The 18632-nt window shown below is 38.5% G+C and overlaps 1 protein-coding gene across 8 annotated transcripts in view; it reads right to left on the minus strand.

The window, feature by feature from the left end:
• EYA4 (EYA transcriptional coactivator and phosphatase 4) overlaps positions 1-18632 on the minus strand; it is a 273415-nt gene that overhangs the window by 114417 nt on the left and 140366 nt on the right. For all 8 annotated transcript variants that reach the window (XM_032339478.1, XM_032339479.1, XM_032339477.1 and 5 more), the window contains exon 3: positions 17140-17189. In XM_032339478.1, coding sequence (XP_032195369.1) covers positions 17140-17189 — 50 coding nt within the window. The remainder of the gene's footprint in view (positions 1-17139; positions 17190-18632) is intronic.

Raw genomic sequence — 18632 nt, forward strand, 5'->3', positions numbered from 1 at the left:
TTTTCAGCTAAAATTTTGCAAAAAAGTATAAATGAATATCTTCTCATAGCCGGTGGAGATGGCTCGTCACAATGTGACAGCCAGTGAGCTCTGGATCTTCTCTCTGCTTCCTGTACTGCCCCATGATTACTCCTTTAAGGTCAGCAAGAGCAGTACAGTCCTTGCTGTTCCCACCCCCCACACATACCGTGGCACTGCGGCTGCCTGTGTCTGCTAAAATATCAGGTTTCTTTTATGAGAGATGCTGGAACAGACTCTCCAACCAAGCTGCTTATTCCTAGGAAGACTGAGCCCTGGATTCTGCCACATTTCAATCTGGTCAGGTCATAAATCCCCAGGGTCAGTTGTGGACACTGGGAAGATAACAGCCACCTCCCACGGAATGTTTTCTATGGTGTCAAACACTGAACATAATATCATCTAATTTATTCTTCATGACAACACAAGAGGAAGGCACCAGTTCTCTAGGGTAAGAGAGGATATGAAACCTAGAGGTTGATAAGTAAGGGAATGTTATTTGAACTCAAGTCTTTTTGTGTCTAGAGTCTGTTGACTATTTGATATTATTGCCTAAGAAGAGAGTGTTAGAATTAGAACAAAGCAGGAGATCTTGTGCCGTATCCCTCAGTTGAATTCCAAAACCAAACCTGACCACATGAACCACTGCAAGTTTTTTATTTTGGTTCTTACACAAGATTAGAAGGGATTAGAATGCATGCCTGCTAAATAAGAAAAAGTCTACAATTTAACATAAAAGGGGCAGAGGCAAACAGAAGTGGGTTTGAACCCAAATCACAATTTAGAACATCTCCAAAGCATTTTTAAAATAACACTGTTGAAAGGTAAGGTAACAAACAGTACTTTGTACACTGTACTACTATCCGTGACTCAACTGTGATCCAGCTTTCAACATGACGTCTGGGGCACAAACTATTTTCAGGGATTTTGCTAAATTCAAATCCTTATATTAGCAGAGACCATTTATGCAAGTGGGCTTGTGCGCAGGTGTCCAGCCAGTGTCTGGATCGGTTTATATTTCAGTAATGATGTTTTATACATAATATGGATTAGACATGTTTCACTGTTACAGGAAACTTGTAAATAGAGAATATACAAGCACAAGAAAACTTAGAAATAAGTAGGGTAAGTACATTGATATTTGATAATAAACTCAGAAACATAAAAATCAAATAATGTCAGAGAATGAGGTGAGGAATCCTGATGAATATGATGAAATTTGGAAATACTAGTCCCTGTTTTTTCAGATCCAATCACCTAATTTTTCCTTCTATGTTTCCCAGTAATCATACAAATGCCTCCTCTTTTTATTTTCTCTGACATAATTTGTTCGAACTACAGCAGAACTTTATATACTGATGTTAAACAATTATCTTCCCATCAAAATTATTTTAAGAAACCTACTCTGGAAATCACAAGGGCAGGTTGCCAATCGATCCATGTAATGTGAAGGAGAAAAAACACCGTCAACATTTTTTAAAGTCAGGAAACTATTTTTCAAGTCAGAAAAATACAAAAGTATTGTCATTTAATGGGAACTTTGTTACTTGTCACAGCATAGACTCCTGCCAAAATTCTAGGCTATATAACTACTTATATTTTGATTTTCAGCAGATGTAGTAAAAGTTGACAACATTCTTTTGTGAACCATTAGAAAATACTTTCACTGAAAACATATTCTTGATTTAAAACATAAGTGGCCTCATTTGACTTTTTTTTTTTTTTTCTCTATAGCTTCTATCAACCTGTTTTTAACTCCCTAACTTTCTTCACCTTTGCACACCACACATCAACATCTTGATCTGGTGAACTAACCAGATAATGAATAATACTGAGTATCAGTTTCTCATAGATATCGTCTACTTGAAAGAGGTAGAAAAACATACTAAAGTACTAGCTGAACAAATAATTTCCTTCTGTCCCCACTGCTTCATTAGAGATAATTTATATGTGTTCCAAATTATAATCATAAAGAATAAATCATGACATAAATATACTTGGTCTGACACTGTAAAGAACTGAGCATGTATAAATTATGCCCAGAAAATCCACTAGCAAAGCAAATGGATTCCCTGGGATACTGACCTGGATTTAGCATGACCTGGTGAAGCCATGGGCTTTCCAGGTCTGCCACTCTCTCAACAGAACAGCAAATGACTATAGACCTTGGAAGGCACACTTTTGGCCAAAAGATAAATAACCGTGTAGTTAGCTGTTTTATACCTTATACTTACTTAATTAACTATCACCCATGTGCTTTGTGATTCATCTTTAAACAAATCCAATGCTGCTTCATCATATACCAGTCTCATCCGCTAAAATAACCACGTGCAGGCTTCTTGTCATTGCCTGCTATTCACCAATTGCTATAGGGGACAAGATTTTACAAAATCTTTTTTTAAACTGCAAACTGTGGTGTTTTTGTTTTGTTTTGTTTTTTTCTCCTTTTTTCTCTAAGAAGCCATATCAGAACTTTCTTCAGGAAATGGATTTTTCTCATTCTATAGTGTGGAAAATTTACCTACCCCTCTCCCCAAAAAAAGACCTCACTTACACTGAAATTCTGGACTTCACTGATTTAAAATCTTCCCAAAGTTCCTGAACAAACCTTCTACAGCATACATGCAAAAGGAGCAATATTAAGACAGAACTTTGAAATAAGAAACACATGTCAGTCGGAGAAGTTCTAACTCTTACTATTGACAATATCAAAAGAAAGGCCAACTGGGTAAAAGTAACATGAAGAAAAAAAGTAGCAGCTGAATAAATCAGACTCCCGAAATACGAAGAAATGGAAACATGTCCTAATAGTTGCTCAGAGAGAGTTCAAACAACTGATCCAGCTTCAATGTGGATATGAAAATTGAATTTAATGAAGGTCTACTGTATAAAATTTCTGTTCCCTTAAGAAAAGGAATAAGACTATTTAGAGAGGTTAAAAAAAAAAAAAAACATTCAAAATACCCCCAAATAAACTAGTCTCAGCAACCTCTTCACCCTTACCATACACAAGAATCAATTCACATGCTTTGTAAAACCAGTTTGGTCACTCCTGGCATTACAGAGATGGGAAACAGGCATTCCTTTGCAATTCTTCTGATTCTTAACCTGAAGACAAGGCCTACATTTTACACTGGACTCTCTTTTTTTCGTATTTTATTTATCAGCCACCTAGTCACTTTAATTAAATGGACCTCAATGCATGACCATAGGGGAAAGGACACACGAAAGTATGCAGGGTGACAGATCTGGGAGCACACCATCTACATCAGCAAAATAAATAAATTCTAAAGGCTTTCCAACTCCTGTACAAAGTAATGGTCAGTGATAAATTAAGAAGAGGATATCAATATTTTAAAGCCAACTGCTTCTAAGATTCCTCAATGATCACTTATTTTTATTGCATGAAGGAAAAAAAAAACTTTTCCATGAAGGAAAATTCAATTTCATAAAAATTCATATGCTCAAATATCAAGAATTTGGTCAATGGAATGCAATGGGTAGACTGGAAATGGAATGGAAAGAGTAAAAAGACACTGAACATATAAGAATTTTGGAAATAATTCTGAAACCTCACGCTGCTCATGCTCCATTGTCAGGAATGTTCCCTGAAATCTGGCTGTAGCGATTATTGACTCTGTCTAAGCAGCATCAACAACTCAAATGATGTTATTGGGATACTGACCTTGAGTTGTTTTTCTAAGGTATTGACAGGTTATTCTTTGCTGTCTATACTCTCACATGGATGTCCTTGTCCCAATGTCAAGTGTCTGTGAGAGCCATGCTGGGGTTAAATGTCAGAAGCTATAGATGAGAGCTCTTTTTCCAGCAAAGTCGAGTGACTCATTCTGGGCCCTGGGAGGCAGCTTCACTGGCACCAATTTCTAAGCCTTGTATTTCTTAAAACTTTTCTTAGTCCACCAGACTTACGATCTTTTAGGTTACACCGTAGCCTCCTCTGACCATAATCAGGCATCCACAGGGTACCTGGAGAATGTCTGAAACCATGTCAGGAAGTGTTGGGATTCTCACTTCAACTGGGGCTGCTACTTAGATGTGGAAGAAGCCAGGTTAGGACAGTTGAGTAGTGCGGGGCAGGGGGCAGTCCTGCTTAACAAAGGATTGTCTCTTCCAAATCCTCTTTGGAGAAACGCTGGTGGGTCCCCCACACTTCCAGTCACATGGTACCAGTGCACTTCATGCTTCTTCCCCATCATGGTCACCATCAGTGCATCTCTTGACAAGGAAACCTAGGAGAGTTATACCCCAAGAGCACATATGGAACATTATGTTTAAGAATACATCGAGTCAGTGTTGTGTGAGCTACAGTGGCCTATTTAGACTCCTGCTGTGCAGGACACCATGCTCCCTTCCACCGCCAGGAGCCTTCAGGATAACAGCTGCTCATGGAGGGCAGCATAGACAAACCACACTCATCATCTCTTTACGAGGCACTTGCATGACCCCTAACATCCCCATTAGCTGGCATTCTGGATCTCCCATCAGAAGAATAATACAATACGAGACAAGAGGCCATGTAGGGGAGATAAATAAATAAGGGTCACATCACTTCATGTAATAAGACTGTGTACATTCTTGAAAAATTAGTATTACTTTGCAGAGGCATGGCCTCTCTACCAACTTATCCCATGACAGAATGCAACAGAGGAGCTAGCTATTTAAGTCAAGCCTATAAAAACAGAACAATTATTTCCCAGTGACCTTTTGTTTCAAGAAGCATCTTCATATATGGTGTTGCTTTAGAAACAAAAGTGCAATGCCCCTAATAAAAACCATCCTAAGGAAGGAAAGAGAGGAAGATAGAAAGAAAGGGAAAGCAGAGAAGGAGGAAAGGATGGGACAGGAGAGAGGCATTGTTACACTTCTACTTTAGAAAGTCTGATAATGGCATGAGCATTTAGTTAGAGTGACTAAAAAACTTACCATGCAAACTAAGATTTTCTTGAAAGTAGAGCATCTCTAACCAGCTCCAGAGGGGACACTGGAACAGTGATGTAAAATGGGACCATACTTGGGCCAACCTAGGATGGAGAAGCCCCCTACCTGCTACAGAAAGCTAAGAGGTCTCTCTGAGTTTCTACCTTATGTTTACAAATGGCATTTGAGGTGTATTCGTTATCATGTCGCATATGGTACTGAGAATAACTCAGGACCAGACATAAAGAATCTTTCACATAAGAAAATGTAATAACTTAGCTACTTATTCATTCATTCATTCATGTATATACCAAATATTTGTTGCTTTCCTACTATGTGCCAGGTACAATATGCTAGGAATCAAGTGGTTTGGGGGGAAAAAAAAAAATCCTAAATGATCCTGATATTGAGTTGCTCCTATTAATGTGAAAGAGAAATATTTCTACAAAACTTCAGCTATCTAGGACCTTCAAGAAAGGGTCATTAGGGTTTAGTCAAATCATTTGGGTGGCTGCTATATGCATAATTTTAGCAATGGCACAGTCAATATGGAACTTTCTGTAGAGAAATAATTCCCCAATGTGTTAAGATGCTAAACGTAACTTTTCCTTAGAGAGCCAAGGTGATCAGACCTGATGAGAATGATTATACAGTACTAAGACATGCAAATGCCCTGGGGAATTGCTAAAGAATGCAGGGTTTCTAGTATTAATCACAAAACAGCCTACATGACTCAGCATTTTACATTCTTGTATTTTTATTTCATTATTTTTGTCTCCTTCCGATAGTTCAACTGTCATTTGTCAGTATTTTAGAGATAATGTACCTATTAGGACAATATGACATTATCTCCACTTTACAGACGGGAAACTCTGAGACACAGAGAAGTTAAGCAGTTTGCTTAAGCTCAAACACCTGGGAGTCCAACGCAGGCAATCCACCACATTTGCCTACCCTGCCATGTAAGCAATGCCGCATCTACCTTAATAAGCCATGAACTTGGAAACTTTAGACTATTTTAAGAGAAAATATGCATCTGAGAAACGTAAGCCTGTGAGTTTGGGGAAATCAAATCTATGACACCTATATTTGTCATAAGGCGTTTTTCTTGCTCTGTAATTCACAAATATGCTTGTGTAAGTGAAGTCTGTTGCATAACTCAGTTTGCCAAGTTCACTGAGCCTAGGAAATTAATTACAATTAAAATGAAAACATTTTTACAATATAATCTCATATATATTTTGTCCAATTATTCTCAGGTTGGATATTTTCTCAGGAGAAATTTAGATTTTTAGAAAAAGTAAAGTTTAATTTTAGTTACATGAATTTAAATAAAAAGGCATTTCTTTGATAGAGTAACAGGCCAGGAAGACATTGAGTATCAGGTGATAGAAATTTAGAAAACAAATGAACAAAGAGCCCATTCAACTATTGGCTTATTGAAAAGCAAATGAGAACACTGTATGGGTTGCTAAGACAACAGAGATGAGATGATTAACTGTAAGATAATGAGCAGAATCTTTGTGTCTTTATGAATCAAAATTCTGGAATCTAATGCCTCCTCTGTATATATAACTAAAATTTTAAGAGTATTACTTTAAAAAAAAATGTCTTCAGGATTTTGAGGTTTGCTGGTGAAGAAGCTTACAGCCTTCTGATCAGCCAGAACCCTTGTCTTGGAGGATCTTCACCCTGTGGCAGAAAGAGGTGTTTCTGGCAAGGAATCAAGTCAGTCTGGGGGCTGCGGGCAGTGATGGATGAGCTGCCTGTCAGAGATTATTACCCATAGGTCGGGGAAAAATTATTTGCAATGGATTTATCAAAACTGTAAATCAATGTTTTCGAAATACAGTGATTAACAGAACCAGCAGCTTTTTCTAGAATGTCACTACTTCAAATTTGAAACTCTGGGCTCACTCCCTCTGAGCCACCAGACCCTCCTCACTGGTGCTGCAATACGCCAGGTGGGCAGGGCTCCCACTGAAGGTCTGCGCAGTGGCCAGTGGCTCAAGCCCAAGGGAGTGAACTTCTCCCAGCCCTACTCTGGCTGTACTACCAGCTCCTTCAAGTTTTTGCTTAAATATCGCCCAATTTAAAACCAGAACCCACTCCTTCCCAATATTCTTCATACTTCGCTCTGTTTCCGGGCATTGATCATCTTCTGAAATAAGCCGTCATCACACACACTCCTGTTTCGTTCACTGAAATATCCCAAGCACCCATTCCAGTGCCTGATACACAGAAGACGCTCGTAAACAGTCACTTTAAGGGCAAGAATTAGTGTTCCTCTAAATGAACTACTGAGAAGAAAACTGTAAGATCTTGTTTCTTTCCACCTTAGGTTGGCCCAACACACTGACGGCCCTCCAAAGTTTCTGTTTTCTGCTCAGTCAAGTCTAGAACTTTGTGCTAAAGATACCCCAAGTCCAGAATAACCATACGGATTTATGTAGCCCAGTAACTCCTAAGCAGAACCTCAGCCACCATGCTAAACACTCAGAGACCTTCACTACCCCCAACCGTAGTAATTTAGATTATCATTCTGATGCAAAGTAGAATCTCCTCTCAGCTCCTGGGGTCCTCTGGATAAAAGTCACTAAACAAAGGCGACTTTATGTGATGTGTGACTCTGACCAAATTAATTCAAAGCAGCTAACAGTCTCCAGGAAGACTGTTTTGTATTACGAACCATAAAGATTTCAGAAGAACTCAGTTTACTGCAAGAGAGGCTGAACCAGGACCACAGCCATTCTCTGGAACTCATCACTAATAACATGTGGGGAAATCAAATATTTTCTCGTCTTTAGAGAATAATGCAGGCGGTCAGGAAGAAGCCGCCAGATCCCTCCCACTGCCACCATCCTATTTCAAGCTGAATCTATTATTTCATGCTTTATAATATGTTTATTGGTTCTTAAGACAAATAAATAATACACGATGTAGAAAATTTAGAAAACATGTTTGAACTATGAAAAAAAAACATAGCATCAAATGTCACCTCAAAATAACCCCAGTTTGCTCACTGTCTCTCAGGCCTTTTAAGTAAGTCTCAGAGCTAGCTTCCCTGCCTCCAGGCCCCTAGGTCAAGTTGCTTCATCATCAGGACTACGGTTTAATCAGGTTATCACCCACTCAGCAATCCACCGGTAACCTCCCAATACCTGGAAAGGTGGGCTGCCAAAACTTCAAATTTGGACTCTAGGTTATTGGTCACTGGTTTTATTTCTTTGAATGCATTTGACAGCTTTTGTTTTGTTTTGTTTTGTTTACCTAAGTCCAAACCTATATACTCAATTTGACAAGATTATCTTCAGAAAGACAAGTAATTTCAACCAGTACATGAAGTGCATTCATCAGACAGTCACATAACAACTGGAGGAAGTGGAGAAAGTAATTTACATTTGCCATGGCGTCTGACAGCAGAGGACAAGGACTGGGCCCACTGAAGAGCAGCTGGTCATCCTGGGAACTGGGACAGCAGGGGCAAACTGCAAGAAAGGTTTTCAGCAAGGGGTGAAAAGAAAGAATGCCTCTTTCTTTGAAGTATGGCCTCCACTTGGCGTAAAGCTCTCTCACACCATCTCCTCTTTGTTGACTGAAGCTTGTAGATGTCAGACCTATGAAATCAAGCTCCAGGTCTCTGTGCAAGCAAAAGTGATAACCACTGAGTCATATGTGATGAGGGAAGGCTAGAAAGCAATAAATCTGGATTATGTAAAATGAAGGACTTGGGGAAGGGTCGATGGAGAAAACAGTCTTGGACAAAGCTAGAAAGTAGAGGGTACTTGTTGGGTTATCTGTTCAGCAGTCTTTTCTTGGAAGTTCTTTTCACCCCTGCTTCCTGTGCTCCCAGGGGTGGCTCCTGAAAGCCAAGTTTCTGCTTTGTGAACCCGTCCCACTAATGCCATCCCCTGCCCCAGAAATTTGGAGCTGAGATAAGGAAAAAGAGAGAGATTCTCGGCTAGAGGTTTCACCTACAGAAGTATAAATTATAAAATCAGAGGCAGTAACACGTGGGCATTTTCCTCGTACTGTGAGACCTTGGGAGAATATAAGCCCAATCAGTCGGTCTTCATCAGGAGGTAAGACATGAAAGTGGCCAAGCAGCCAGGACCCGTGTGAACAAGAAGCGAGCAGGAAGGTGAGCCCTGTTCGCACATCTTACAAAATCTTTCAAATCCTTTCCTCTCAGGTTCCCTAAGACACCACATTCTAGTTTAATACTGAAACAATAAAGTGACAAATAAATAAGCAAAACTCCTCTTTTCTGCCTAAACTGCTTCATAGTGGCAGCTTCAACCAGTGAATGCTAATAAAAACAAACAAACAACAAAAAACAAAACATTAGAAATCCAAGCCGGCAACATTTTGAGTTAATTTACCTATTTTCCAATCTCACTGACCATCTTCCCATATGAATCAAGTAGAACCACATGAGGTGACTATTAAAAAAAATCCCATCAGGGGCACCTGGGTGCTCAGATGGTTAAGTGACTGCCTTGGGCTCAGGTCATGATCCCAGAGATCTGGGATCTGAGCCCCTCATCTGCGAGGAGCCTGCTTCTCCCTTTTCCTCTGCCTAGTGCTACCTTTCTCTGTAAAATAAATAAATAAAATCTTTTAAAAAAAAAAAAAAGATCCCCATCAGTTTCGGTTTCTTGCACCCACTGGGGTTCTCTTTTCCCCATTTCTTCAAATCTTATCTATTCTCTGACATTCAGCCACAGCCCTAAGTCTTCCCTGCAAGCCGTCCCCAATGCTCCAGCCTCACAGTGCTCAGGGTCCAAGCTGCACTCCAGTGGCACTGTCTTTCAACTGTCTAGTGAAATGAGCTCCTCTGTAGAACTACCAAGCAAGTATTGCCCTAAAACGGATGCTTTCAGGAAGCCACACAACATCCAAATCTTATTTGACTCTATGGTCTATATAGGGAATGAGGGAAGAAGGAAAAAAAAATGAAAATCAGAGTACATATGTCACTGGTATATCTTCACCTTGAACGTACTTTCCGAGATGTGTAGTAGAGTCACCTATTCTTACGCTGGTTTCCAACTGGAGGAAGAATACGAAATCGGACGACTAAATGAATAGCTAACGGATTGGCATAAGGACAATAGGGCAGTAGATAACTCGTAGCCCAAAGAGTCCCTGGCCTCTTCCAGACAGCAAGTAGGTAAAAGCATGTGTGTCCTTATTTTTTACCTCATGCACACAATTCTATTTTTAAGATTATTTATTCATTCTTCTGTGTATATTCTAAATGACTGCCGGATACTTTTTCTGATCAATGAACAGGGTAGCCCCATATGGAAAGTGTCATTAACAAAGGCTCATCTGACAGCCTGGCAGAACAGAAAGGCAAGATCTGTAGGGAGCCAAGGGAGCCACTCGAAAATTCGTTGTATTAATTCAGAGGTAAGGTGAGGACAGCTTCAGCTTTCACAGAGGCAGTGGGAAGGGCAGGATAAAGAGATTCCAAACGTAGCTGAGGACAATTAAATACGACTTGATGACCAACAGGACTTGGGAAAGGAAAGAGAGAAAGAGGTCAGAGATTACTCTCGAGACCTGACATAGGACACAACTGAGAGAATTATCACTGGAAAGAAAAGATCCTGGGGGAGAGAGTGTAGTCATCATATTTTTTTACAAGAGGAGTTTGAGATGGCAGGGTGAAATCCCTAATAAAATTGTATTAGGGATTTGTGGTTACATGAGCTGTCCCAGGAGAGATTACAAGCTAGATTTGTGTATCTGGAAGTTACCGTTCACTAAACTGGTATGTACTGAGGGACCTGGTACATGCTAGGCACTGTGCTCTCTACTCGTGATACAATAGGAACCAGAAAGAAGCAGATGCCACCCTCACCTCGTGGAGCTTACAGTGTAGTGAATGAAGCCAATGTTAAGCAAATGAGGTGCTTCTCAAGGAGCAACATGGGGGGCCAGGCAGCCAGAGGACAGTGGGGCTGGACCACTGGGCTCACCAGGGAAGAGCAGAGATCCAAGGAGGGATGTACTGAAATGAAGTTGGTGAGCAAAGTGGGTGAGCAAATCAGGGTCGGGGAACACAGCACAAATGGAGAAGGAGCAGTCCAGCCTCTGAAGGACAATGGCCTCTGTGAGTGCAGACCCTTTCACCAGGGGAGGCCTGACTGAAACCGAAGCTAGAGGAAGAGCAGTGCCTAGAGAATGCTAGGCATTGTGGGCCACGGCAAGACTGGTGGACAGAGGGGCAGCGAAGTGGCCTCATCACTCAAACATCTCATTCTTGACTTGGACTCAGGTCATGATCTCAGGGTACGGAGATCAAACCCCACATAGGACCTCCTACTGAGCAGGGAGGCTGCGCTCCCTCTCCCTCTCCCCCTGAGAGCATGCTCTCTCTAATAAGTAAATAAATAAATCTTTTTTTTTTTTTAAGTTATGAACTGAAATTATATGTGAAAAACATGAAGTGGGAAGCAAGCAAAAAGATCAAGAGCCAAACCTAGGGATCTGAAGTCATAAAGCAAAAGCTAAAAACACGTATGTGTTATGTGAATTAAGTACCGATGATGGGGGTGCCTGGGTGGCTCAGTGAGTTAAAGCCTCTGCCTTCGGCTCAGGTCATGATCTCAGGGTCCTGGAATCGAGCCCCGCATCAGGCTCTCTCCTCAGCGGGGAGCCTGCTTCCCCCTCTCTTTCTGCCTGCTACTCTGCCTACTTGTGATCTCTGTCAAATAAATAAATAAAATTTAAAAAATAAAAAGTACCAATGATGAGGCTCTTCTTCCCTTTAGCTACAGCCCATCCTTCTCCACTATTGGGTTTAAGATGTCTTGTTCAATTTTGAACACATAAGAAACTATTCTGTGAGGACCAGTGTGTGTAAGGGCCTTTCACATGTATTATTTTACTCTCATTTAATCTTGGAAGATAATTAAATTTGGAGAGGAAATACTTCCCAAAATTGACAAATATAGAGATAACACTGAGTTGTGTTGGCCAATAAAGATATGTCACCAGGAAGCCCCAGTGAACTATAGGGAAGGGCTGATCACAAACCTGTATGACAAGACACTTAGAAAACAACAATCTAAGTTTTAAGATTGATCTTTAAATCTTCAAGTAACACTAATTGATATCAGGGATTAGCAGATACCTCAGACAAACATCTGAGGAAACCAGCTCAATATGCTACCATGCCCCAAAGGGTCAAGATATCCCAGATACTGCGGATACAATGAACAGCAACACGGAACACATTCTTCATTCTTGTTCAGAATCCCAGCTCTTTCCACACCTGCATATCTGTCAACACACATCAGAGAGGGCAAAGTGGATTCAGAAACTTCCAGAAAATGCTAGCCAAAATGATGAAGAGAACAGAGAGGCATCCTCATGAGGCCAGACTTTGAAATGAGATAAAATGCTTGCACAACTGGAAAGAAAAGGATGAAACTGGTAGGACTCAGGTGAACTAAACCATTTTATAATCTAGACTGAGTTCCCAGATTGAGTTCTTTCTCTTCCATTCCTCAAACACGAGAATTAAATCACACTCTTAGAATATTTATCCATCATTTATCGTTTTCAGGGCAGGCTGAAAGAGGCAGTTTTAAACAACTAGAAGGAATGAATAATTACTTTGTATTGTGATTAGTAATTTTCTGGGTCTAGAATACTATAGTCTAGAATACTATAGTCTATAATATGCTAGTACGTAGCTAAGTCAGAGAAATGACTACATACACATGGACTGGGACAGCTAGACTATGTTACTGACAGAATCTGTTTATTGGTACTACATTCTGAAATTTGCAAGTTTAAGAACACGCAATCTGGTAGTAATGAATTTTCATGCTTTTAGAGACAGAATATTGGGCCAGATGGGCTTCTGATTTGACACAGTGAAATACAAATGTGTGTTTTCACAAAGGGGCCCTCACTTTTCACTGCTATGAAAAAATACACCATTTAAATTTTTGATAGGAAATTCTGTATCAACAAACATTTCAAACTTCTGGAATCATTACGATAATTATTTTACTAGCAAATAAATATGTATAGCTTAATGCCTTAAATATTAACACTGTTAAATCATAATTATTTACATAATATGAATCAGTGGCATTTTCAAAGGTTTTATACGGAGACCTGGAATACATCAAATTCCTGAGGGTCACTGAAATAGATATTACACTGAGATTCATTCTGGTGCTTCTTTAAAAGCTGGAGAGTCATTTCTCTTGATAACTGTAAAGTCAATATAGACTAGGGCAAGTCACAGCACACAACCAAGCCTTTGCTGGTTTCAGGAAACCCCATTTCTCAGCAAACAAAATTTCTCAACCTATGAAGCAGGGAAGAAAGGTCCACCCTCACCATTACCCACCCAATCATTGTGTTTAATCTTCACATGGAAAAAACCATCATTTTAGCTCATAGGTACTGTGAGTACTTCCCATATTTGAACACGCTTCCTTAGATTCCCCTACTATAATCTGCTGGTGCTTGGTACAGTGGCCAGGCTGAGAGAAAAAGAACAGATCTATTTCCTAGGAGTCACTTCACACAGCCAATTTCACCAAAATGTGTATTTCCAGAATTAACAGAAGAAGTAGGAAACAAAATTTCTGGATTTGAGTTTTATTTCCTTTCTGTGTTCTTGAGGTCTTCTTGGTGAAAATGCTGTATGAGTTTGTGACCCAAACAGGAAAAAAGTGAAGGGAAACCAAATCCCACCAAAGAGATCATTCAGGTTATCATGAGGACTATTTTGACATACAGCCATATTTGCATACAAGATATATGCTACAAATGCAATTACAGAATGAAATAAAAATTATTTCCTCACCTCTTATCAGAAAGAACTAAGAAGTAGTAAAGTTAAAAATATGTGAGACTTATAGAAATTTCTATTAGCTTCACTTTTCCATAATCTATTCATTACAGTATAGTTAAACAAGATGCATGTATTTTCAGAGAAGACTCAAAGGAGGCACAAATCTACACAAATAAATTCACCATCTATACAGGGGAAAAATCAACATAAAATTGATATTTCCGTTCATGTTTTGGGGTCATCTATCTAGTAACAGACAATTTTAGGATAAGAGAAAATGTGTAAAAAATATGGATTTTAGTTTTCTCTCTTACCCATTTTATAGTCAATATTAGTTTTAGGAACAAAGGCCAACAATCCTATCACATGAATCACAACAGGAGGAAAGCAAAAAAAAAAAAAAAAAAAAAAAAAAAGTCAATTTTGCTATGAAGCACATTATATCCCTTGCCATATGACATCAAGTTCAATATAGTTTTAGGAGTCTGAGAAAATATAGTCCCTAATATCTGACTTCTAGTGTATACATATAATATTATTTCTTAGAAGACATTTTTACCTTCCTGACATAGGTTGCTAAAGTCTCTTTTTCCCAATCTACGAGTCACATCTGCAGCCCAAACATTTCTTTCCAAAAGAGGAATTAAAGCCAAGCAAGACAAAGAATTTGCTGATACACATATGTCACCCTAAGAATTTTCCTTACCAAGTCTCCACACCCAATTTAATTACTTCCCTACTGTAAAAACACTTTCCATCTACATTTATTCTAATCTTTTCAAATCCAAAACCAACACACTATAAAGCTAGCCAAATAAATGAATTATATTAGCTTTAGGTTCCAAGTGAGGCAGCACTTTATAAGGCCATGGGTCTCTAGCTTTCATGCATTTTATGCTGATGCAGTGTTTCATTTGGAGCTCTACTCTTTATTTTAGATTTGTTTAGAATAGAATTATCTAGCCCCAGGCTTTAAATCTCAATCTGAATCGATCAATCTCTTTCTCCTTTTTTCTCTATCCCAGCGCTCTCTCTCTTTCCCTCTCTCTCTTGCTCTCTCACACACAGGGGAAGGGAGGGAGGGAAGGAAGGAAAGGGAGGGAAAGAGAATACAGGAAGGTTTGTGGTTACAATGAGCACCAAAGAATGTACCCATGTACATATATTGCTAAAGCAATGCTACCTGGTGTCCATAATAAAAGCATTTTGGGGTGTCTGTGTTTATGTGTGTGTTTAATAGGTGATAAAACTGAACCTCAGTATACGCATACAATAAATACTATTTTTGGCATTCTTGGATGCTTTGACTATTCAGTAAGTTATTGTATCATTTTTGTGTAAAATGGTATTTTGCACAATGCAAATATTTTGTGCAAAATGATTTGTGCAAAATGATATTCCATCATTGCTTTAAGTAAGTGCAAGTTTTAGCACTCTAATACCTACTAGCTATGAGTAAACAGAGAAGCCAAGAATAGTCATGCCTTTATGTTACTGACACTTTCAGAGTGGGGAGACTGTCCCTTGCACCAGAAGTTAGAAGAGGAGACCAGCCAAGACCAGACCAACCATCTCTTGGTTTCCAGGAAATAAAGGCAGTTTTCAATTAATATATATATTATACATTATATATTAATATAAAAATATAGTCTATATTATAAAATAAAATATATTTTAAATAGTCTCTTAAAAATAACCACAGTTTACCTTAGAAACAAAATTATACTTTTAAGGTCATATAAGCTGGGATTTGCTAGATAAAAGAGAATGATCTAATTCTGGTTTAAATACACTGAGTTCAAAATTCTCTGTTTTTCCTCTAAGTTACTGATATCAATTGTGAACACAACCAGTTTGGTGGCTTTTTGCTTGTTTAAAATTTATTTAAGCATAACACCATGTCCAAAAATCCTGAGTGGACTTAAGGGAAAAATTTTTGATATAAAATATCAATAAGGATGATGATATTGCCTCTTAAAAAAAAAAAACTAATCTTCAAGATCAGCTTTGCAAAAATTACCTAATTACTTAAATAACAAATCATAGGTAGGTCACTCAGAAAGGTCAGCAAAATGATTAGGAAGGAAATGCCCACAAGGATTAGAGCTTAGACCTTTCTTTCTCTCCATGCATCCTGGAATTACTCTGCTTTGTAGGAAAACCTTTAATGGTTCATCCATTTCCTAATGCTCTGATAAGCTACTTGTTTATATTTTGATATCCAATTATAAAGGACAAAGATCAAAATGTCAAAGAACAAATGTCAAAAGTCTTGTATCATATTTGTATACTCTTTTTTTTTTGTTGTTCTTACATTTATTTATTTATTATTTTTTTTATATTTAATTTATTTATTATTATTTTTTTTATTTGTATACTCTTGATGAGCCAAAAGAAAAGACCATTTACAATCATTTTAATATAAGATGTATCAGAATTAACTATAGGAAAATCATACTGCATAAAGTGAGAAAAGAGTTATTCAAACTGTCAATGCTGGCACAAAATATATACTTGTTCTCCAAAAAAAAATATATGGTGGCCATAAACATTTCCCTTACATGTTGTATTGCTGTATTACATCAAGAGAATCACTTCTTACATCATACACTGGAGCAAGGAGGGAGGACAAAAAAAACTAAGACCCATCTCACCATTAATTACAAATGTGTAATAAGCTAAGTTATAACATTGGTATTATATCCTGGTTATGTTTATTATTGTAATGGTATTTATAATACTTCTTAAAATTCAAGCCTGGATTTTGAAATAAAAATCTGTAGTCCTGAAAATATCTCTGGGGCATTCAATCTAAGTACAAAAAACGAAATGGCATGAAGTTCCTGTATGTGGTTGTCTGACCACCTTACGGGATCATTTCTACTTGCTCCAAATAACCCAAAAGTCAAGTCAATTTTGATTTTTCCAATTTGACAGCATTCTCAAAATCTAGCAATGTTTTATTAAAAAAAAATAGAAATTCTATAGTTTTATGGTAAACAGAGATTTGAAAGTTATTCAGTTTCTGGAACAATTTCAGATGTGAATACATTATAAGAAAAGATTAGAAAGCAAAATGTAGCTGAGCTCATAGAGTAAATGGAAAGGGAAGAAGCTTTCAAGTATTTCTAGAAGATGTCTATTATCATTCTTTAAAGCTGACTTCAATTGGAATCCTCTTTATTCATACTATGGCTAACAGTCCTGTAGCTAACATGCAGTTTTCATGAAGAAAAAGTTCTTAAAGAACCTCAACGTTTCAAATCACGGTTGTATCTGGAGTATGACATCTTACTAGTTAGTTCTCCACAATTGCCATTTTCCTTAGTGGAGTCCCGGCCTCCATTTTACAGTACCTGGAATTCTGAGCTTCTGAAACGTCTGGGTCTGGGCACGTTTTCTTTACCTGTAAGAAAAGAGGCCTAGTTATTCTCATATGAAAACGCAACTTCCTCACTCAGGTTGACACACTTGATGAAGCAGATACAGCTCTGCTCACCGAGATCTCCAGAAAATAATCCCCACACTTCTCAGCGGCAGCATGCAGGGCTCAACAGCAGATTTCATTATCCCAAGATCAACGGCCACAGGCACTTCCCTAGACGCCATCAGTATGTAAAATGTTCGGCTGAAATGGCTTGGGACTAGCTTAACTAGGAACAAAGAAACCAAAGAACCAGGTTTCCCACTTAGGAACAAGAAAGCCATACTGTTCTCAATTCACGAAGAAATGTTTTTCCAATTGATACTGCTTCTGTCCCCTACCACAGTGCACAATAATAAACACCAGGTTCTGGGGGCAAAGCAGCGTGTGAGCTAAAACATTCACATATTAATTTTCATTTTCTCAATCCGGTGGCTGTATGCTTTATATATTTCTCAGCATATCAATTAAGTCTCAGCAGGGCTCACAGACTTCTCACATATATTTTGCAGACTGTATTTCCACTTTGTGGTTTTGGGCCCACAAAAGGTAAGGAATGAAAGTAACTTGTGCTTCTAGGACTTCTAGGACTAAACATTTCTGGACAACAGTGTGTGATACATTCTCTGAAAGAAGGTAAAGCACTAATCTACTTTCGCAATTTAACTTCAAGCACAGATAACTTTATCTGATCACTATGGGCTTAATGGTATATGATACGCAGACTCAATTTTAAAAATTCCTTAGTTAATATGGAGCATGAACAATACACATTTACAAGTCCACTGTTAGACACTCTCAGTGTTAAAATCATGAGGGTCCATCTATGCAACCTACAGAATCCAAGGCATTTTAAATTCTAATGCGAAGCTTAGAGGTGAAAAATAAGTCTACTGGATATACACCCTGGGCACACAAATGACATCTCTTAAGAATAAGTTTTGAGGGGCACCTGGGTGGCTCAGTTGGTTAAGTGTCTGACTCTGGCTCAGGTCATGATCTCAGGGTCCTAGGATCAAGCCCTGCATCAGGGTCCCGACTCAGTGTAGAATCTGTCTGCTCTTCTCCCTCTGCCCCTTCACCCCCACCTCCGCTCATGCTCTCTCTCTTCCTTTCTAATAAATAAATAAAATCTTAAAAAAAAAAAAAGGAGTAAGTTTTGAATTTTAAGGATCTAGCATTGTCTTTCCAGCTCATAAAGTAATTCTCTCCTCCTCTGACTCAGAAGAACACTTAAAAAAAACAAAACAAAAACTCCTATGCTTTCAAATACCTATGTGTTTTGCTTTAATTTCTAAGCCTAGACATTTTCATCATCTGGGAAATCAATTATTTTGCTTGATTAACCTCACTCTCTGCTGTATCCCGTGTATACATTTATACAATAGGAAAATAAAACTGATGAGCAAAGAGATTATTGTCCCT

The sequence above is a fragment of the Mustela erminea genome, chromosome 4, assembly GCF_009829155.1.
Source record: "Mustela erminea isolate mMusErm1 chromosome 4, mMusErm1.Pri, whole genome shotgun sequence".
NCBI classification, from domain to species: Eukaryota; Metazoa; Chordata; class Mammalia; order Carnivora; family Mustelidae; genus Mustela; species Mustela erminea.